Genomic DNA, 22,500 nt, shown 5'->3' with positions numbered 1-22,500 from the left:
ATATGGTATACTTCTGCTCACATTCTGCAACTTCTGTCGGTGCTGTGCTACTGGAAACTGAATTTCCCGGAGGAACCCACCCGAGGGATAAATAAAGTTTCATCTAATCTAATGTAATCTATAGGGCAGTGCAGGGCTTTGTATCTACCACTCCGCTGTGATATAACGAGCGGTCATGGTCACGTAGCTTTCTGTTGCCCTGGAGGTCCACCCATTTGTAGTAGTTAGGGCATCAGAAGATGCCTGGGACAGTTCAGCCATAACTTTAAACTTTTCCTGCTCATACATGCTTGGAACGATCTTGTCACACTGAAGTGGACGCGCAACGAGATATCATAGCGTGGCTCAAGCACGTTCATCACAGTTTAAGCCCCTTGTTTTGCATAACGGAATACGGCCTCCCGTCTGCAGCTAAACTCCCCATTAGCTCTTGGAAAACAGCCCGGTCGGATTGGGCAGCAAAAGGCTGCTTAAATGCCGCAAACTCCTCTGCTCCGCCACTTGGACCGCTAGCGCTGACCATAACTACCACTTGACAGACTGACCACGCACACCATACACATACTTTTTTTTTCTTTTTCGAATCTTCGGATCACGTGCGTACCGAACCGTGGAGTGGGATCGGTTCGGATTTTGGATCAACCGTGATCCGTTGCACCACTAATGTTCACCTAATTAAATAGTTACACAATCTGGAAATTGTAATGTGGAAATCTGTATAATAAAGTACTATAAAAAAACAGATTCATTTAAGACAAAGGGGTCAGCACAAAAAGCAGACTTCAGGTTTCCAAGAAAAAAATAGATTGAACTGGAAAATATAAAAAATATCTGCCCTTTAGACTGATAATACTGAGATGAACTGACTAGATTCGAATAGTTTATTTCGAACATGTAAATATAACTAAGATAACAAGAGAAAAGAAAACCTTAAAAACATCACGTTTTCATGAATATCTCTATGTCTACACATTGTTTATGGTCGAAAAGGATGAAGTTCAAACTTTTTCTGTTCCTACCCAGTTTTTTCAAATGCCATTATTTACAAACCAAAATTCAGAATGCCAGCAGAAGGAGAGTATGAAGAAGGATTGGAAGGGCTCATAATTAAAGCATACCACAACACCTGTCAAACATGGTGGAGGCAGTGTTACGGCATGGGCATATATGGATGCCAATGGATTCAGGTCACCAGTGTTTACTGATTATGTGCAAGTTGGTAGAAATACCACGACTGATTTGCATGGAGCTGTTATTTCTGATAAGTACTGATTCACAGTATAGATGATGACCTAAAGCTACCCTAGAGATTCTTAAGACAGAAATGCAATTTTTTGTAATGTAATATTTTTTATGGCCTCGTTAGCCTCAATCCAAGCGAGCATGCTTTCTGCATGACACCCACAATCAAGCATCAACTAACGGTTCACTGCAGGAAAAGTCTGACAAAGCATCTCAAGGAAGGAAACTTCAGGCAGTCACTGACAGCAAAGAATTTATATTCATGTAATAAAATTATTTGTCAATTACTCATGAGCCAGTGAAAGTGGAGCGGCCATGTAAAAATGCCTATAAATCCTTTATGAGCAAGTTTGCCAAAACCTCTGGATTAGAGCTAAATCTTCACTTCAGTTGCATCTTGATTGCATCATTTCTAATCCGTTGTGGTAGGGCAGAGCGGCCAAACTGAGTCAGATCAAAATACTTGGACCTGACTGTATGGTCTTGATTTACTTCAGGATATAACAGCTGACAGCCCCATATTTTTTTTAATAAATTACAGTAAGTTCTATCTTTCCGTCTCCCCGCTATACTAGAACTGGCTAAAAAAAACAAAAAAACAAAAAACCCAGCTAGTAGGGGCCTTCAGAGGTATCAAGTGGAACAAAAGTTGTGCCACTGAGTGTTACATGGAACTTGGCCTTCAATTTAGAGGTGGTACTGGGGCTCACTCCAAATACTGCTATAACGTGCTTTTGTGGAACACCATCTTGAAGTTGCCCTATGGCACGGGCCCAATCCTGAGGGTGGCATGCTTGGAGCAGACACCAGGTGTAAATCAGTCACCTGACTGTCAGCACCAGAAGCTCAAAACAAGAGTCAATAGCAGAATAAGCTGTTTTCTATTGGCACAACCCACAAACTCTATATATATATATATATATATATATATATATATATATATATATATATATATATATATATATATATATATATATATATATATATATATATATATATATATATATGTATATATGCGTGGGTGTGTTTGTTTGTGTGTGTGCACTTCTGCATGTACAACACGAACACAACAACATCAATAGTACGCTAACATACAACATTACTTGTAATATAAAACAAAACAAAAAAGAAAGAGATGGATGGCAGTAGAACAATATCAAATTTAGACAACAGCAATAACAAAGTAATCACTTACTTTCTGGCAGGTTCTGGACCAAAGATGTCAGAAATAGAACTGTAGGGGAGGAAGGAAACAAAGAAAGGGAAAGGGCAATAAATTAAAGACCTTAACAGTGGCTACATGCACACTAACACAAGAAGCCATAGCAATAGTAAGAAGTGTCCACACAACTAGTATTAAAATTACAAAACGCAACGTGAGTGAAGCTGATTTTCACGTTTTACTTTTCACGTCTGATAAGATTCAATCTTGATGTGATTGAGAAACGGTGACACAAACACAAAAGAGTCTGTCCCGACAAACAAAATCCTGCAGCTTTTAAACTAAAACTAAATGAGAAACACTTCTTAAAATGTTTACATTTGGGAAATCTCTAATGGAGTACTATAAATGTTGAACATAAACATAGTAAAAACGTACCAGTGTGATATACCGTGATTCAGGATACTTGCTGTTTCAATAATAAACACATTTAATGATTTGCCTTGTATCTGTGTTAACTTGCCTGCAGGAGAAATGTGAGATTACAATAAAACCTCATATTTCAGATTCACTGTGTGTTTTACTGTACCTGCAAGATCCATCACAGGCAAAGCCAGTTTATTGGCAAGATCAATAAAATGTGAAAAAGGCCCAGGATGTTACTTCATAACAAAAATCGACCCCCAGTTTTCGGCTTGATTTGAAACTAGAAGGTATTGCACAAAGCTGAGGTAAACACTTCATAAATCTGAATATAGATACAAAAAGAAATTCACTTTTTTTGGCCTCTTATGTTGTCGGTACATCAAATGTGAAAGTCTGCAATTATAATGTGCTGCTGTCCCTCTCGCACACACAACAGGCTGCTGTGCTGCATCAGTGGGGTGCATAAACTATAAACTGATCTAATTTCTGCCATATTCATGCTCTGTGGGTGCTGAAAATATAGAACAATTCCATACCCCTGATAACAATATCACTATTATATTGTTAATTGAATGCATTGTGGATTTTTTGCTGCTGTTTTTTTCTCTCTCTGCCGTATTAACCGATTTGGACGTTCAACCCTTCCGGCACAAAAAGCTTTTTGTTCATGCCGTGATTTATTCTTCTACCATTCTCACTGTAAACTAACAATAAGCTACCGATGTGCATCAGACTTCGCCGTGTATTTTAGTTTCTGTGTGACATTTTGAGTTTTCTGAGGCGCTGGACTTTGATTTCATTTGCATTTGCAAGTCACATCCTGTTGTGATTTTAAGAAGTAGAAACAGGGAGGAAGATCTGTGAAAAACATTATTCCACTCATGTGTTTGATGGCTTAGAAAAAGAAAATAAATTGTCCAAAGTGATTAGTTGCACCTTTTCAGTCTAGTAAGCCAAGTGTGAATATTAAGAACAGAATGTGACTGGTAGAGCTCAGGAAAAAACATTATCTTCCCCCCTTTTAAAATAAAAAAATCAAGACGGTCTAAAAACAAAATACGTCAGCTCATGTTAGCTCAGCAGTCACTAACAGTGACATGATTGATTACACTTAAGAAAATGATAAATTACTTGGGATGTGGACTAAAATACAAAAATTTAAATGGATAAAAAACACAACTCTAGTAGAGACTACATTACATTTTACCATGAAATTTACACATTACACCCTTTAGAAATGTGGCACACCAACTCCCTGATAAGCAATTTTAACTTGAATAAAATGTGAAATGGTGTCAGATCTGAGAAGTCATGAGTCAAAAAGAAGGAAATTAAAGTCTTATCAAAAGAAACTGCAAAAATCTGCATTGAAAAGCACAATCTAACCTAAGACTGGGCTTTTCTCTCCCTGAGGGTGAATAGGTCTTAAAGCAACTTTCTCTCTCCACTTATATTAAATATTCTTGGAGAGCTCCTTTGGTTTCCCCAAGCTGTTGATCCTTAAAGGCACGGATCATTCCTAACACCATTAAATACCTCACAACTCTTTTGGATAGTTATTGCTACTGTTCAAATCTTTTGTAAGCATGGGCCGGCCAATTAAAGTCAGGGTGGACTTAAAAGGAGAGGAACTAAAAGTACTTGTTTCAGACAGTGGATGAACTCCAGGATAAGCTAAAACAAAACCATGCAAAGCCACTCTGAGAAACCAACAATACAAATACCGAGCTGACAAAAGGTATTATTTAAGTGTGTAAACCCACAAAAAACCTAACCAAAAAAAGTGCTTCTCAAGATGTGCTAGTGGCAGGCACTGCCATTTACCAGCAGGTCCCAGTGGGGAAGCTGGTGCGTGCGAAGCATCAAGCATATCTCAACATGACTGAACAACTTCCAGATGAGGTTTGGAGCTCGAAACAGTGGGGTGCTTTAAAAAAGAAAATGAATTGGAAATTGGTCCAGAGCTGGTCCCATACCATCATTTACTGGCTACTTTGCCTGTGTTTATTGCACGCAACTTTTCATGGCCGGGCACAGAAACTAAAGTTAGCCTTGTGTGAAAGCCACACTTTACAAGCGGAGCCTTAAAGGTACATCCTGCTTATATAAAAATATGACAATAACTTCTGTAACAGACAACCATTTCATCTTTAACTCACAGCAAGAGTTTTGTTGCCTCAGCTGTCTGCGGTGTGCTAGGAATAGCCATTTTTCTAGTTAGCAGGTGATCTCTGAGGATAGAGACATGAGTGCTGCACTGGCTTCTTTCCTATTATCAACATATACTTAACTGAAGGACAATGATTAAAGAACTGCAGCAGTGTTGGAGGCCTTCAATATACATATTTAACCAAAGGCTGTACTTATTCATCTGTAGGTAATGCTATTTTAGAGAAGCTACACGTTATTTGTTGTTTAGTTAAAGTGGAAATCTTGTTTTGGGCCAAATGCAGTACATTATTAGACTTCTAGGTAACTGATGTTGGTTTTAAATCTTTTTTTGAGATAAAGATAAAAACAAAACAATTTTTTACATTTACATTTGTTTGACTTCTGTAATATTAACAAAATACATAAAGTGCAAACAGGAAGACTGAAGCCTATCTGTGACCAAGGTGAGATAATGTCCCACTTCATAGGGGCCTGCACATTTTGATTGGTTCTCCTTTGATTGGCGATTCAAAGACATTTACAGACCTGTGGTAGCATCCAAAGGAGCAGCTCAAGTTAACAGTTAACTTGTAACAGTATAGTAAGTATAAGAAGACTATTGCATCATATCCTAAAAATGCATTTTTATCCTTCACACGATCAATGCCAGTTTGTGCGGGTTTATTTCATTTATCAAAGCTTCAGTCTGCCTCTCATCATTAGCGATGTGTCCCACATAGTAGCACATGAATCTGGATTTGTATTGTTGGAAATCTCTCTCTCACTTTATGTGTCAAATGGACAAAAAAAGGCTGAAAGGGATTATGAATTTAAAGTAACGACCTCAGTTGTGCCTAACTTTAAAAAGGCACTTTTGTCTGATTTAGGCAGCACTCTGCTGACAGCACACACAAGAGGCTCTCAACATCATTTATAACTGTGCGGCAAAGGACCTTGTCTCTTTCCCGAGTCTCACAGCACTGGGCTTTATTTAGCGACAGCCAGTTATCTTTCCTCTTTGCAATTATATTCAAAGCTATAATTGAATCCAGACTGAACACCTGCGTGATTCCACACCGATGCTTTTTCCCACTTGATTGGAGGGAGGGGGAATCTAATTCCTGAAAAACAGCTAATTATCTGTTTTATAGAGAAGTTAGGAACTTGTCAGTAAATCTGGACTATCTGAATGCAAAAGTCACAAAAAGAAAATTGACTGTTAATGTTAACCAGTGCGTTTCATGTTCTAATTAAAAATTACAATCAGCTTAGAAGCCCTCAAAAGAATGTGTTATTTGGCATACACAAAACAAATGCCTTTAGGATTTGTAAGAAAATAATCCAACAACAGATTTAATGTGAATGCAGTAAGAGCAACATGAAAAGAAATGCTGCAATGTTTCTGGAAATATGGTACTAATGACTTCTTTAAAAAATAAAGAAAAAAATCCTGGCTTGTAGAACTTATTGGAGGAAGCGCGCTAGTTTTTCAAAAAGAAATTTGAAATGTAAAGAGAATGAAGTGAAACTCCGTGGATGGGGTGTGTATACTGTCATCAATTCTATTTTTAGATCAGACTCTTTACTGATTTATTTATGTATTCCTGGAGCCGGTCTGATTCCCATCGCTGCTTCCTCTGTGTGTGTTGAAATCCAGGCTTCTCAGGCCTGTGGTTTGATAGCAGATCCACAGACATGTAAGCAGATACGAGTCCCTCTCTTCATAACAGATGAATATTTCCACTAAGAGGGTGAACATGATAGCAAAGCGAGATGACAGGATCCAGTCTGGAGTGCTCAGGCAGTGCTTTAAAAGAGAGAATCAGTATTTTATTTGCACTTGTTTCATTACGGCTCAGTGCTCGGATCTACTTGTTTTGCTGCTCTCGGTTTCATCTTAGTTGTGTCTCCTCTGCCAAGCGGAGCAGACCCAAGAGCAGAGGAGACACACACGGAAACATAAACCAGAGAAGAGAGGAAAAACATCTTTATAGAGTCTTGTCACAAGCGGGGGCTCAACATTAGCTGTCTTGCTGAAGCACAGCCATTCATTGATGGTCGTGTGTGCTAACTGATGCTTCTGGATTATTTGCTGGCACTTGTGTGCACGCACTGTCTGGTTATAAATGAAACCCTAAGAGACTGAGGTGTGTCTGATGCACCTGTTTATTTTGGGTTGAGATGCTGGTGTCCAGTGCAGCACTCAGTGGTTCTAAATATTGTTTGTATTTTTTTTTTTTTTTTTTTACCTGCTGACGGACACATCACTATAGGTGGGGCTGGACGGCAACTCGATTACTCCTGCTGATTCCTCGTCTTCAGCTTCATGTTCAACCTTCACCTCTGTGCAGCTTTTTATTTGTGCACCTTGATCTGAAAGAGGCAAACAGTAAATGCCGTACGTCATGCTACAGATCCAGGAGGAAATGACGGGTCAAAAGTTTCTACATAAAATGAATCTCTTTCCCTCCTCAATGATGTGATAACTAATGTGAAAACAGAGTGGCAAGACATATGCTAAATGTTAAATTAACATTTCTGGATTGCAACACCAATTTTTAGAGAGCATTTGAATAAACAAAACCAGGCATCATCTCTTTGTTGATAAAAAACTGAGCATTTGGTGGTGGAAAAGTGCTTATGTCTTTCTACTCAGTTAGAAAAACTACTTTCTTACAAAAAGATGGGATTTTTTCTTTTCTTTAAAGGCAGTTGTGTGGAAAAAAAACATTTTTCACAGGGCTGCAGGGTCTGTGAAAAACTAAGTGCACAGCTTATAGAACCACATTTTGCAGGAATAACTTGAAGTCATTATTTTTTGTATCAGACATCACAGACTCTTCTTTACAACATTGATTCAATTCACTGAAATGTGCAGGTATTTGTTCAAGCGCAGCTCTTTTCCAAGGCAACAATCTGATTATTTTCATTTTGTTCAGACGTGACTTTGCAAAGCTAAGCCAGGCTGCCATGATCATTTTAAAAAGAAGAGGCTTCCACCTGACAGCCATGCTTGTTCAGTCTTTTTCTAATTGTACTGTCAAAAACTTTAACATTTAAACATGCTAACTGAGGCCTCTGGACTCTAACATGTAGGGCTTTGATTTTTTGCATTTTCTCTCAACATTATGGCATCATGTCTTCACACCGACGAAAGCTCCAGACTAACAAACTACCAAAACGTCTGCTATTATAAAAGGTGCTCACACTTGCAGACGATCAATTTATCAAGGGAATTTGATTAGCAGCACCTGGCTGCTACTTATTCTCTTAACTCCTGTGAAAGCAGCAAAGGTGTTCTTAGTTTTCACAGGGCTGCATAGGATCCCCTGAAAGCTTTCCTTTTCACGCAAGTGTACAAGATAGCAGGTAACCACAGACATCAAGTGACTTTTTTTTTTTTTTAAAGGGCGTCAGAGAAGTACACAGAAGTGTCCTTTGGCTAGAAAATATTATGTCTGAATGTCAAAGTACCTGCAGAGTGCGTTTTTTGTACGTCCTTGTTCTCCTCACTGACTTCCTGTTTTACACGAGGTTGTCTGGTGGTCTCCATGCGGCCGCGGACCTGAGCTATTAGCCGGGAAAAGTCACTGCTGTGCTGCTTCCCTGTGGGCAAAATAGCATATCGCTATAGGGTCAAACACATCAAGAGGATAGAATGATTATGACGTTATGTGATAGTCACTGATTTCTAATAGCGGTTCAAGAGTCTAACCTTGAATTCAATGTTTAGATTAAATGCAGTCATAAATTAAAGTTATTCTAATTAAATGGTTGCTAATTAAATTGACTGTAACGCACAGTTGACCACTTGGAGTTGCAGTTTAAACTCACGTCTCAGAAAGTGTTACTGCAGAACATTTTTTTAACCCGCTGTTGTTTTACCATATGGGAATGTTTTCTGAATAACTAGCTACCAACTGTATTAACACTAAAAGAAATTGGTGTCACAGAAAGAAAAGGCTGCGAGCTCCCAGCGGATACGGTGTGTGCATGTGTATACGCTGCTTTCACCTTCTTGCCTGCTCAGGCACCATTGCCCATGCTGGCAGAGTGAGTCATCCACATCCTCCTCTGATAAATCAGGAGGTTATCACAGCAGCGCAGCTATTTATAGAGCACACCTCCTGTGAGTCACATCCATTTTTCAAACACTTTTAAAGTTAGCTCTTAAGAGTTATTTCCAACAAGCTTTTCATCTAGTTCAACTATGTCAACATGACTTGAGAACAATGCCCTGTGATTTTGGTGAACTGGCCTCTGCCCCGAGGATAAAAACACAGAGCTGATCTAGATTTTCTTGCTTCTGTGTATCCGAGTGATTACCTCTGAGGTCACATGGGGAAAAAAAACGTCTCAGACATACAAATCAACAGACAAGTGGCCCTATAAATTATAATGAAATACTGGAGATTATTTACACAGACAAAAACCTATGTCACCACGTGCTGCTAAAAATAACTCACCACAGACAACTGTTGTCCATGTTTCTGCTTCTTTTTAACTTGTTGATGAAGGTATGTGAGGCTAGCTTATAGACTACATAAAGTAACACTTGCGTTATGGCTGTGCGACACACTTCATATGCAAAACTGCAATCCTCTTTCTGAGAAACAAAAGCATGTTATATTAGAGATACTGAATATCAGTAACCTATGCCGGTTTTCACAGGGACAGTTGACCTATCCACAGTATTACCAAGCAACAACTACTCAACCTGACAAAAATGTCATGCAGTCTCTATGAGGGATTGCCTCTCAGTAAGTTCTCTTACAGTGGATTTTCCAACTGAACTAGTGACCTATAAGAATTGATCACCGAGAAGCCTGATGGAGGCTTTGAAAACTGTCATAACAGGCTGTCAATAACATCTATCCAGCTAATTTTAAACTTTTATTTCTTTTGTAGCCAAAAATATATAACATGCACCGTTATTCTGAATATGTCTCTATTCCTTCATTTAAAAAAAAAAACAATGTCTGTATAGAGTTAACAGAGAAGCTCTCCTAAATTCTTTCAAGCATTCTCATTGTACCTGACAAAAATCAGTGGAGTGATGAGCCCAAATTTGAGATTTTTGGTTCAAATTGACATCAATATACAACAGTGATTGTCTACAGCCATCTACCCACCCATTCATAATTTTCCTAGAAAAATATAAAGAAATGAGAGGTGGCTTAAGACTTTCACAATACTGTATGTGTGTTGTATTTCATGTGAGCCATACATTTCAGTCTTTCTTTCCAAAGACAGCAGCATCCAAAAATGAACACCATTCAGTTACTGGCCAAAATAAACAGAGTCAACAGGACTCTGGCTTTTTTTTCCATCACCAAAGTTTATTGTCACTACATGTGTCGTTCTTCACAAGTGTTGATTTAAACGAAAGATTTCCTAGGACTGCGTTGCTGTATGCATGTAATACATGCAACGTCTCAGCACATAAAAGTGTCAGGAGGAAAAAAAGAAAAGAAAATGAAAACTTACTGTAATTTGAATGCATGTCTTCGATCTCTTTCTCAGACTGATTCTTTGAGAAAGCCATGACCTGGAAAAAGATTAATTGGAGAGACATTTGTTCATATTGACAATCAATCAAGAAAAACAAATCTTGAAATTTTGCAATATTTGTAAAGAAACTGAGCTAACCTGTCTTTTTTTAAGCCAGCACCCGTACAACAAAAGTACTGCTTTTCTATTACAAATAACTCATTTTCATAAGACTGCGAAATTTTTAAATTGTAAGAACTTGTCATAATTATTGTTTCTCAAAAAAACAAAAAACAAAAAAACAATTAAAATACAGTAAAATAAACCTTACTGATGACATATAAGAGCTACTGAAAATGCTGCAACGTACATTTCAGAAAAAACAAAAACAAAATTTAAGCTCTCATTAAGCAGTTAATACATACTGGCTTGGCCTTCCCCTGCAACTGATTTCTCATCTTCTCATTGGCCTCGACCTCTTTGGCAATTTCCTCAGCTGTTGACAGACGAAAGGCGAATCTTTATTTGGCTTGAGGTGACAAATATTGTCCCTTATATGAAATGTACCATTTGATCAATGAGGTGGCAAAGCAAAACTGAGGTTTTCCAGAAAAGTAAAAAAAAATCAAGACAAAAACCAAACTAGTGAGATCAAATATCACCAACTTCATTCTATGTTTAAGTCTCATGGGGAAAAAATGTTAAAGATTTGTACCACAGCAAAGACATTTCACGATAGAGTTACAAACCCCCCCAAACAAACAACAAAAAAACTGCCTGTTCCCAAACAAGCAGAGTGTTTGTTAAAGTGAATGCAGAATGGTTCAGTCTGATTTTGCTGAATTAACATTCAGTCTGGGAACAGCAGAGACCATCTGCTGGACTTTTTGAAAAGGAATGTTGTCCCGTTCTCGTCTTATACATGATTCCAGCTGCTCAACAGTCCCGGGTCTTTGTCGTATTTCTTGTTTCACGATTTGTTAAATGTTTTAACTGGTGAAAGTTCAGGACTGTGAAATATGCAAAAGCTTCACTGAAATAAATGTCGTCTGGTTGGGAGAATGCTTGTTTAAAAGTCCGGATGCACTGGATGGTCCCTCTTCTCTTTAGTCCAGAGGACCCTGTGTGGAATTTCAAATTCCCAATAGTATGAGGACAGAACAGTTTTCCACTTTTGCTCCGTCTATTTTAAATGGCCGAGAAACGAAAGCTGTGGATAGCGCTGGATCTTGTTCACTTCTTTGCTCTTTTTGATACCCAATCATGTTACCATCTGTTTCCATTTAACCTCATTAGTTATAAAATGTTGATTGAGTTCTTTTTTTTTCTTCAATGTTGGGGTATACTTTTCCAGCCTTTTGGTGCCTCCATACCAACTTTTGAGACATGTTACCAGCATAACATTCAAAATGAACTAATATTTTTTTATGAAATGTTAAAGATTTTGCAGTTTAAGCATTTAATGTTTCCTAGATTGTGAATAAGATATGGGTTTATGAGATTTTGCAAAACATTGCATTCGTTTTTATTCATATTTTACAAAAAATCTCAATTTTGGGGGTTTCTAAATATTTGAGTGTCATTTTCTGGCTAGAGCATTTATGTCCATGCATGCCTCTGTCTGGTATAATGAAAAGTGCAGGCACAGGTTAAGGGGCTGCCACACTCCCTCCTCTCATTTGTTGTATAACTAATAAGGGCAACAAGTACACAACTGAGAGCTATTATATGACTGTTCCCCTGTTTTGTAAACAACACTGCATCTGGCCCCCTTTATGATGTGTGATTTTTCATTCCACATTCAAGTGTGGCTATTTGAATAGACTACAAACACTTCTGATTTTTAAGTTGAGGTTGGACAATATGCTATACAGTCCACTTCTTCTGTTGTGTAACAAAACACTGTGATATCACAGTAGTTTAGAGTTCTTGTTTTGTTTTTTCATTTTAATAAAAAAAAGACCAAATCCTCTCACCTGATTTCGGGTTTAGAGAGTCACACTGGGCATTGTATAAGTAGGCAAAATCTTGGTGTCTTTTGATCAGCTGGTCTCGAGATCCCTGCAATGACAGATGGCATTCCTTCAGCCTCCTCTTGAGCTCCTGCACTGAAAGCAGGTTGTACACCAACTTCGGCATTGGACGCCTGTTCTGGCTAAGAGAGCAGAAACAAACAGATTCACTGTATATTTTCAGTAACCAACAGATATGACATTTTAATGCTTGAGGTGCATCTCTGTGCTAAGCTACAACAAAAATCTACAACTATAGAAATAAATGTTCTTGAACACAAGCAGAATTTTTATGGTCATAACAGAAAAGGTTCCAATTTAGGTATAAAATTAATATCTTTACACACTAAAAGAAAAGCAAGTGCTTGCAAACCTGTTCCCCACTTTGAAGCAACCATTTCAGAGCCAATGAGCTCACAGGGTCACATTAATTTTGGTCGTGCCAAGTCTCCAACCACTGGTTCCCCTAATGTGATTGTAGCTTTAGTTATTCACAAGTTAAGCCCTGTGACATCAAACTACAACAAGACAGATTTTCATAAGAGTTCAAGAAACTCATGACTGTTGCTACTCTCCCTAAGAATGGGAGCGAGCCCAGGGGTTACAATGAAACACTATATCTATATTTGTGAAAATCTTTGTTCATGTCAAAACAAGCACATTTCATGTTAAAAAGACAACCTGGATGTTCCACAATACATCACTGAAAAATCTTTTAAATCTCTCTAAAGGCACAAAAGTTCCCCAGCATGCTTGGAGGTAAACAAGAAACTGCACAATAGCCACAAACTCTCATATCAGCCTTAAAGCATTGGAACAAGTATTACAGTTTAAGGCTACTTGGCTACCTCATAGCCTAGATGTTTGCAACCTTTGAATGAACAATAGATACAAAATTGTATCAAATTTTAGAGGAAAACGGCAGGGCAGGAGTCCATGACCTAAAGCTCAGCAGATGTTCAGTGATGGAACAAGACAACAAGCAAAAGCACATAAATCAGCAACAGACTGGCTGAATAATAATAATGATAAGAGATAATTCGTGTATGGAAATCCTGACCATAACTCAGTTGAGATGCTGTTCATCAATATAAAAACTGATAAGCTGAAACTGTTTTCCAGGAGATGAGATAAGATACCACAAGGAACATTTGACAGAAGTTGTTGCGTATAAAGGAAACATTATTTTGGAGTTATGAAATTCAAGAGTGCATAGACTCTTTTTGTTGCCTGGACTGTGAGTAATTGTGAATTGTGAAATCAATACAGACATGACCTGTTCATGAGAGTTATTCATTTAGTCATATTGTGTTTGGCTATAATCGGCTTATCCAGACCAAACCTACAATATTTTTCCCAACATTTTTGTTTTTGGTAATTGTATCACAAACTGTATTAAATGTTATTAATAAAGCAGGAAAAAACTGCTGGGAGGACATAAGGTCATCGGTTGACTGAAACCCAACTGTTTTGTTTAGTTTTCTTTGTCTTCTACTTTTATTTATTCTTTTTTTTTTTTTTTTTACTGCATCCATGCACAAGAAAACTTTAATCTCATTATAGAAAAGACATTTAGCCACAAGCTAATTTCCATCTGCTGTCCCTAGGCAGGTAAACATAACTCCACATGGTACCTGTTAATTTGAAGCATAAGGGGTATTTTTAGTTTAAAAAAATCACAAGTAATTAAAAAAAACAAAACTTCTCAACATGTTAGGCTACACGTACACATGTTAATGACAGTTGAAATAATATTATGTTTAATAGTTTAAAAATAATTTTACAGCTAATCTGATTCATATCTGTCTTTTAGTCTGTCTGATCCACGAGAGGGCTGCTGATGAGTTTGGAGATAACAGCAGTGTCTATGATTTCTAATGGCTGTTTGTTGTCTTCGCTATCTTTGATGTCCGGGACCTCCCACATCTTAGGTTGTCACACTGGTGTTCGTTCACCTTCGGAAATTACTGATCTTGTGTGACCTCTCTTTGCTACAATTTCCTTAACTTGAGGAGACTTCTGCCTCTTCCTACGTTTTTGCCCATATTAATAAGGTGTACATGTGATTTTCCTCGTCTTGGCCCTACACGTGTCAGCGACAGCCATTCCTTATTGCTGGTGCTGTGTCTCTATGGTCAGTACTTTAGAAATGCCCCCCCACCCAAACACACACACGTAACTACTAAAACCCTAACTTATCATAATATTTTTAAAGGCCATTATTTTTGAAAACTTCAGATTTTGCTGCCTCCCCAGGGACAGTATTAAAAAAGACACATTAACAGCACAGCAGTACCCTTTTCTTACAGTTTTAAGTGCGAGTAATCTATTAATCATCTTTTATTTATATCCTACCTCCCAAAAGAGCATTAAGGCTTGACAAGACATCAGTACAGTCTTCATTTAAGTGATCAGTAAAGTGGATACTTTACCTCCTCAAGCTTTCCTTCTTGTCGCCACTGGTAAGACACGTGTCCAGATGTTTGTTGATAAAATGCTGGGAAACACTTACAGAACACACAGGGCACTCCACTGCAAAAAAGACACACAAAATAATGTTGATAGTTTTTGGTGCTATGACTCCATAATATATTTCCATGCAATTCAGTGCATGCATCCAACCAGCTGCAGTTATGCAATTCATTCATAATTCAAATTAAGCACATGAAGAACTGAACCGAAATGACACATCTGTATGTTTTGTTATCAATATGTTATATTCACTGGAGGTGAATTTTAATTGTGACCCAGTTAAACTAATAGTGACAATTAAAGCAACAGGTCATGAAAAACACTGACAGTAAACTGTACTCTATGCTGTCTTTTTTGTAGATGGTACAAAGTTGGTATGAAGATGGAATTCAGTCAATGTATCTCAGCATCATCAGCTAAAACTCATATGAATCTCAGCTACACTGTAACCTAACTCTGACCATGAAACCACAGCCACTGTGCACCAGTCACACACTGTTCTGTACTTTAGATCCATCACAGTACAGCAAACTAACCTGTTTATCCTGCACTAACCTGCAGAGGATTTCCATGCAGCCTTTAAATAACACAGTTAGTCTGCCTCAGTTTGAGTTGCAGCACGTTTCACAATATCACATGTCACATGTACAGACCTAATATCTGGTTTAAAAACATGTAGGGCTGCCTAGATGCTGAAGTACCGCAACCACAACTTATGGACACCTGCAGTCGTTCAGGTGTTGTGTCAAAAATTTAAAAAATAAAAAAGCCCCCCCCCCCCCAAAATCCACCCAATCTCCCAAACAAACATAATAAACCCCACCATCCCGCTTTTAACCCCTGACTTTGGCACATGTCGTCTCTTCTTATGTTTAATAACAGTGCCTTTCATGTGTTTCTGTTTAGGCTCAAAGTGGTTTGATGTTTGAAGGCTCCCAGTGACATGAAATATTAACTCCCCTCAAATGTGTTACAGCAAAAGTAACAAGCCTGTTTTGAAAATAAGGAGTAGAAAGTATGGATATTTGTTTACAAATGTAGGGAGTAAAAGTTAAAAAAAGGAGTCAGGGGAAAAAAAAACTACTCAAGCTACTCAAGTACTTAAGTACAGTAAGGAAGTATTTGTACTTAGTTACTTCCCACCTCTGAAATAGGATGACAAAAATGAAAAGAGAATGAAAAAAAATCAGTGTTTGCCTACTGACTCCAGTTTTTTTTTCACATTTGGTTATAAATTACAAGTAGTTGCAGTGACCGGTTGCCCAGTTTGAATCTGCAACACCAACAACTTCTTGCAATCCTTCTGGGTGCAAGGTGATTTCTCATTTATAAACACAGAGTGCAGTCAAACACTCTGCAATCAATCTGAGTCAGACAGTGCTGAAGAGCACAGCTTCTTCCCAAGACAGGAAGCTGACTCAACTGGTTGCTTCCTGTTAGTATTCCTATATAAAAATAAGGCTGCCAAGTGGCTATACTGTGTTTGTTTCTCCAGTTAATCCACCTCCTGCAGCAACTACAAATCTATTTGTGGTGGAATTTCAGTATTAAATCTATGAGGTTGTTCCAACCAACAGATTTGTGATTTTCCCAAGTTTATCACAATTATTCCCATTTATCATAAACAGTTAGCATGCAATTCCCAATTTGAGTCAATCACAAGCTAAGAGCAGATTGATGCCGTCTTATTGCCCTTTTGTCGCCATCTGAATGCTTTAAAAGCCACTTTTACCCATTTTTAAAGCAATAATTTCAAAGGCAACACCCACAATATTTTTACAGTTAAACTGGATTCACCTTTGATTATGGGCTTAATGTCTTTTGAAGGTGTTAAAGAATGTGCCATCCCATTTTCAGCGCTAATACTTGGAAAGGCCGTGGGCTCAAGTCTGAGTGACGTCGAACCCTGAGTAGACGCATCGTCCATATCTATGGGTTCTTCTTTCACAACCACTAAAAGCTCAGCTTTTCCTGAATATAGGTCAGTATCATTGTGGATTCCTGCAGTCCATCTTTTCCCCTCCTGAACGCACTCAGAGATGGAACCATTGCGCTGGGTTTCTTTGCTGGGAGGTGTTTTAGGCTTCTTTTGGAAAAATTGGCTCAGCACAGAGTTGTTACACTTTTTGCCCCTCTCCTTCGGAGTTTTGCATTTAACGGCTGAAGCAGGGGTCTTCGGAGATATTGGAGGAGAGTCAAATTGTGCTTTTAACAACTGTTCCCTGGAAAAAGAGAAAAGAAACAGGGCACATATGAATGAAAAAAATAAATAAAATACAACACAATTACACGCTCTTTTATCACATTCAGTTTGAAAAAAGAAAAAAGAAACGACAACATAGGAAGTGTGAATAAATGTTGTTGGCATTGAAGTGAGCCCTCTGATGTTCTCCTCACCTGCTTAATCATCTTGCTCCTTTTCTACTGAGCCAGAAAAAGGAGACACTTTGGCTTCAGCCTCAGAAATGTGGAAAGCAAACAAATTGCAGCTGGGCCGTTACTTGACAATAAAATGGAACCAATGAGGTGTGCGATGTTCCACTTTCCATATTTAAGAACTTATTTGTGCTTTCTGTCTACATTAGGAGGAGGTTCATGCACATGCACGCACAGATGCAAGCACACGCCAAGTTAGCTTTGCACACATGTGATGTGGAAACACGTTCTACTCCTCCCAACCTTAAACAAATATGCTCTCCCGATAACATTCATCAGTAATGCTGCATACACATAGTCTGGACAAAAATGAACAGAAAATGTCCAATGAACAAAAAACAGATAGGCAGACACAGACACAGAGAGATAAGATAAAGTGCTACTCCACTGTTACTCAACAGAACCTAGACAGTTCTGATGTACACTAATCTTATTAGATGTAACCAATTGTGCCTCATTTGAGAAAGAATGTGTTGTTGTTCACTTCAGTAAGTCAATTGGGTTGAACCCACCATCTTTGTGCTAATGGCATTTTTCCCCATGTGTGATGCACTTAAACCACCTGGCTATCAAGTTATGTCCAAAGCTCTTTTCATGAATATTAATACAGAGCCTCACAATTAACACACCTAAGCTTACCAACGCAGCGATGTCGTCAGGGCAGACACCCCCTGCACTCGTGGTCTCGCAGTGTCCCAGAGACTTATGGCATTACAATAAAACCACCGCTGTCCATTCTTATTTGTTAATATTAATAATAAAATTTGATCTAGTTGGAGAAACTAAAGGTTTCCTAAAATGTTAGGACAGACATGGAGCAATTTAAACAGAGTTATAGATTTCATTTACTGACCAATATATTAAATAAATGTAAAAGATTTACATGTGTTGTATTCACAACCATCCAAAATAATTATTCCAGTGCACTAACATCATTCAGTTGATTAGCCCAATACCATACTGTTGTATATGAATTCGGCTCTGATTTTTTAACAATGAGTAGATAGGAATTTATAGTAAAGGTGAAAAAGAAACCTTACATCTTTCCAAATACTTTCAGCAAAGGATTTAAAGGATTTTTTAAAAATTACTATGAGGTAAATGAATACAATACCGCCTTACTTTAGCCTTACTGCCTTACTGGTCCTATTATATGAACCATATTCTCTAGCTTCTCTTCAAAAGCTGCATCCTTTTCCTGATTAGGTGGAAAAGGATGAATTTAGTTATTATGAGGGAATGAAGCTAAAGTTTGGGCATTTTATTTACAATCCCACTGATCTGTAAGATCAATACAACCTACTTAAATTCCCAACACTTACTGAATTTAAATAGCTGCATCATTGATTTTCTTTACAATGTGAGGGCTAAAGTTTTATAATTAGAACTGGGTTTTAAAGGGCAGGTATAGCTTCTACAGCACTTTTAAAGCTGGGTGTTAGAGACCTTAAACCATAGATACAGAGCAGGAGATCAGAGGAATTCCACACAAAGCCTTTGGACCACATTTTATAAAGTCGCCGTCGCTGTTACTCAGGGACAATACACACGGTAATTGTACCAAGACTTTAAAAAAGAAGCCCTGCAGCAGTCAGAATCATTTCATTAATAGGATTTTGTGTGTGGATATCAATAGACCTCAGAGAACTTAAAGAAAGACTAATGAATGGTGTTAGAAAAAAAATGCATTTTGCACGTGTTACAATAGGAGGGCTCTATAGCAGAAACGTCTGGGTGCTAAAACACCATCAACACATTGTGAAATGAAACCTAAAGCAAATGAGACCCTGAACTTCAGAACAGCTCATATCTTATACCCAGAAAGTTTCAAAACTGCAGAAATTGTTATTAGTGTCAGTATTTTAGAGTATTTTTATTTCACAAGAAGCTGTGATACAACAAAATACACAACCCACATCTAAATGAAACCCTCTGTGAAACACAATTTCATAATGCGATGGTTCAGCCTCACAAATGGTCTCTCAACACTAAATCCAAACCATGTTGCATTTATAATAGAAAAGGGCATGTTGTGATTGTGATTAAACATATTTTGTTAGCAATTTATCTCTTATCCTAATGTGCAAATACACAAATGAGACAAGAGGCTGCAAGGTAACTGGTTACTGTACCAGTGTAAATATGCAGCACTGAGATAACAGCTAATGGTGTGCTAGAGGGAAAAGGCCTCTAATAGAAGTAAATTAGAGCCATCAGATAACAGCAACCCAAAGCACTGATTTCACAGTGATAAATCCGAATGAAGGAGGTTATCCCCAAACACATGCTGGACCAGAGAATCTACCAACCGCATAAGCAGATGTTTAAATAATTATTCCCTAAATGCTCTGCAATGCTGTCATTTCAAAGCAAATAATCCAGTTGAAACAAGTCTATTTTTACACAAAACAACATTTTGACAGAGTCAAAACCAACGAATCCAATTTCTCAGATGCTCAGTGTTAGACAACAGGAAATTAAAAAGAGAAGGAAAAGGCTGCTGCCTAATCCACTCATTCGTAACTGTGATGACAATCAGAAGGGCTACACTTTGAAGGGAGACCTTTCAGACTGTTGATAACAGAGATGTGATTGATGGAAGGGACAAACATTGTGGTAGACTGACTGATAACAGCATTCAGCCATTCTATTGGCATCAGCCCAGATATTGAAGAAACAATTCTAATGACTTTAGGCAGGGGGGGGGGGACAGTCCTATTTAGGCTCACAGGCTTATTTTCAACTAATCTTTAAATAGGAGTTGCTACAAGATTCCCCAAAATATGGATCATCAAAATGATCTGTTAATAGATGACTATCTATAATACAAAGGAACATATATATCCTTTGAGAGATGTTTTCTGTTCTACATTTGGATTATTATTTCTTTAGAAAAGAATGACAGGATGGCGTCACTCTCAGTGAACAAGAGTTTATGAACGCCCTGAACGGCGGAGGCTCCGGCCAGAAGTGTTTTCTCAAAATGTTCCCTACTTCCACGCAAACCAGTTCTATTTCCTGGGAAATGTTGCTGTCTGGAGCCCCACTCTTACACTATTCCCGGGATGGAGATTGTTATGCGTTACCTCAGTGACACATATGGACTATAGATATGAAATGTTCCAGAAGGAGTCAACCTCAGCCACCATCCATAAAAAAAGTGGTTTAGGAGGATTAGTATTAATCGGTAAACCTGGACCAGATCTTTTTTTTAAGGTTTGTGAATCCAGAGTTGCTGGCAGGGAGGTTCTGACATGTGCATTTTAACAGCAGAAATGGAAACACAAGCAAAAGAGAAAAGCATTTCACAGATGTAGTTTTTGCTGGTATGAATATGACGAGTTTGGCAGATGACAAACTTTAATCTTTTTCCAGTACAGAGAAGGGGTGAGGTGGCGTTGTTCTATGCTTTTTGGGACAATTTACTGCCATAGTCTCTGTCCATTTGTCCCCTAGAGGGAAGGGTCATGCAAATCAATACAAAGTCAGTCTGAAGGGCTTTGCTTTTATCCTTGTCATTACAGGATAACAATATCCCACCCACAGGCCTAAATGGTGAAACATAATCATATGCTATGGTTCTTACAGTCAGCAGATCATCAAAACACAGAAGAATGGTGTTCAGCTAACATACAGAGGCTTTGGCAACACACGGTGGCACAAAACATGACTAAACTACATTTTGCAAATATCTAATCAGCCAGTGACCCGGGAGAAAATCAATGCAATTAGGCATATATTCATTGGCAAGATGACCTGCTAAAGTTCAAACTGAGCATCAGAATGGGGAAGAAAGGTTACTGCAGTGATGTTAGGCGTGACAAGATTGTTGGTGCCCAATGGGATGGCCTCAGTATTTCAGAAACTGCTGATTTACTGGGATTTTCCCACACAGTCATCTCTAGGGTTTATGGAGAATGTACCAAAAAAGAAAAAGGAGAAATTATCCAGTGAGCGGCAGCTCTCTGGGTAAAAGTGCCTTGTTAACGTCAGAGGTCAGATAAGGGGTTGATAGATAAGGGGTTGATAGAAAGGCAACAGTAACTCAAATAACCTCTCATTACTAATAGAAAACTGGAAAATTGTTGCCTGTTACTAGCCTGGTCTGATGAGTCTTAATTTCTGCTGTGAGATGTGGATGGCAGGGTCAGAATTTAGACTAAACAACATGAAAGCACGGATCCATCCTGCACTGTGTCAACAGTTCATGTTACTGGTTTTGTGATGCCATGGCAGATATTTTCTCGACACACTTGGTACTAATTAGGCCTCAAGGCAATTAAGCCTGTCGTATAAACTTCAAAATCCTACGTCACCCCATTCTCGAGTTATGTTGACACTGACTGCCCGCGTGACGACAATAACCATTAGCCTTTTATTACTGAGGGGTGAAAATGTAAGCTTCTCCAGAGCTATGTACAATAATAATAATAATAATACAGTTAAACCCTTTTTACATATGTTTAGCATCACCAGGGGACCTTGTGTGATTTATAACCCCTGCGCCAACCTGAAGGAATAAATAATTAGAGTTTGGAGTGACCTGTTGTACCATGACATTGTAAATAATTTACAATAATTACACCTCCCTATAAACAACTGTTCCACAACAGAAACACAGACCAACATTTATCAGTCTAAGACAGCCTGTGACTGCAAGCATGTGGCCAGTGTTATTAACAACAGAACAATCCGTTTTTACAATCTATTTTAAGGGAAAGGTTTTCACTTGTGTGAACTGTGTCACTAGAGCAGAAGATTGAGGATAACATGCAACCTAAATTGAACCTTGAAATTTCCTTTAGCCCAGCTCTGGACTCTGCACCTCATCTCTGCGTCCTGTTGTAATGAAAACTTATCAGCCCCAGAGCTACACAGCACACAGGTAAGTGCAACGCAATGAGAACTCTGAGTGACCTCAGCTGATGAAAACAAAATCCCCATTTGATTTACAGAAAATCTGTAAATAAGAAGTAGATTACTAGGAGGCAATCAGGCTGTTTTTTTCAATACTGTACAGAAGAAAAAGTGAAATAGTTTTCTTAGTGGGCATAATGTAATCTCGCCAATAACAATGGGATCCCCTGAAATCCCTGCAGTGATCTTTTT

The 22,500-nt window shown here is 38.2% G+C and overlaps 1 protein-coding gene across 1 annotated transcript in view; it reads right to left on the bottom strand.

The window, feature by feature from the left end:
• Nucleotides 1-22,500, bottom strand: part of rad18 (RAD18 E3 ubiquitin protein ligase) — a 32,991-nt gene that overhangs the window by 5,058 nt on the left and 5,433 nt on the right. Inside the window, exons 5-12 of the mRNA XM_063473049.1 lie at nt 16,753-17,177; nt 14,916-15,015; nt 12,448-12,626; nt 10,897-10,967; nt 10,469-10,529; nt 8,456-8,587; nt 7,231-7,354; nt 2,438-2,476 (exon numbers count right to left, since the gene is read on the bottom strand). Of these exons, the coding sequence (XP_063329119.1) occupies nt 2,438-2,476; nt 7,231-7,354; nt 8,456-8,587; nt 10,469-10,529; nt 10,897-10,967; nt 12,448-12,626; nt 14,916-15,015; nt 16,753-17,177 (1,131 nt within the window). The remainder of the gene's footprint in view (nt 1-2,437; nt 2,477-7,230; nt 7,355-8,455; nt 8,588-10,468; nt 10,530-10,896; nt 10,968-12,447; nt 12,627-14,915; nt 15,016-16,752; nt 17,178-22,500) is intronic.

Source organism: Pelmatolapia mariae, linkage group LG5 (genome assembly GCF_036321145.2).
Source record: "Pelmatolapia mariae isolate MD_Pm_ZW linkage group LG5, Pm_UMD_F_2, whole genome shotgun sequence".
Lineage (NCBI taxonomy): Eukaryota > Metazoa > Chordata > Actinopteri > Cichliformes > Cichlidae > Pelmatolapia > Pelmatolapia mariae.
The sequence above is the reverse complement of the archived record's forward strand: the minus strand, read 5'-3'. Positions and strand labels throughout refer to the sequence as shown.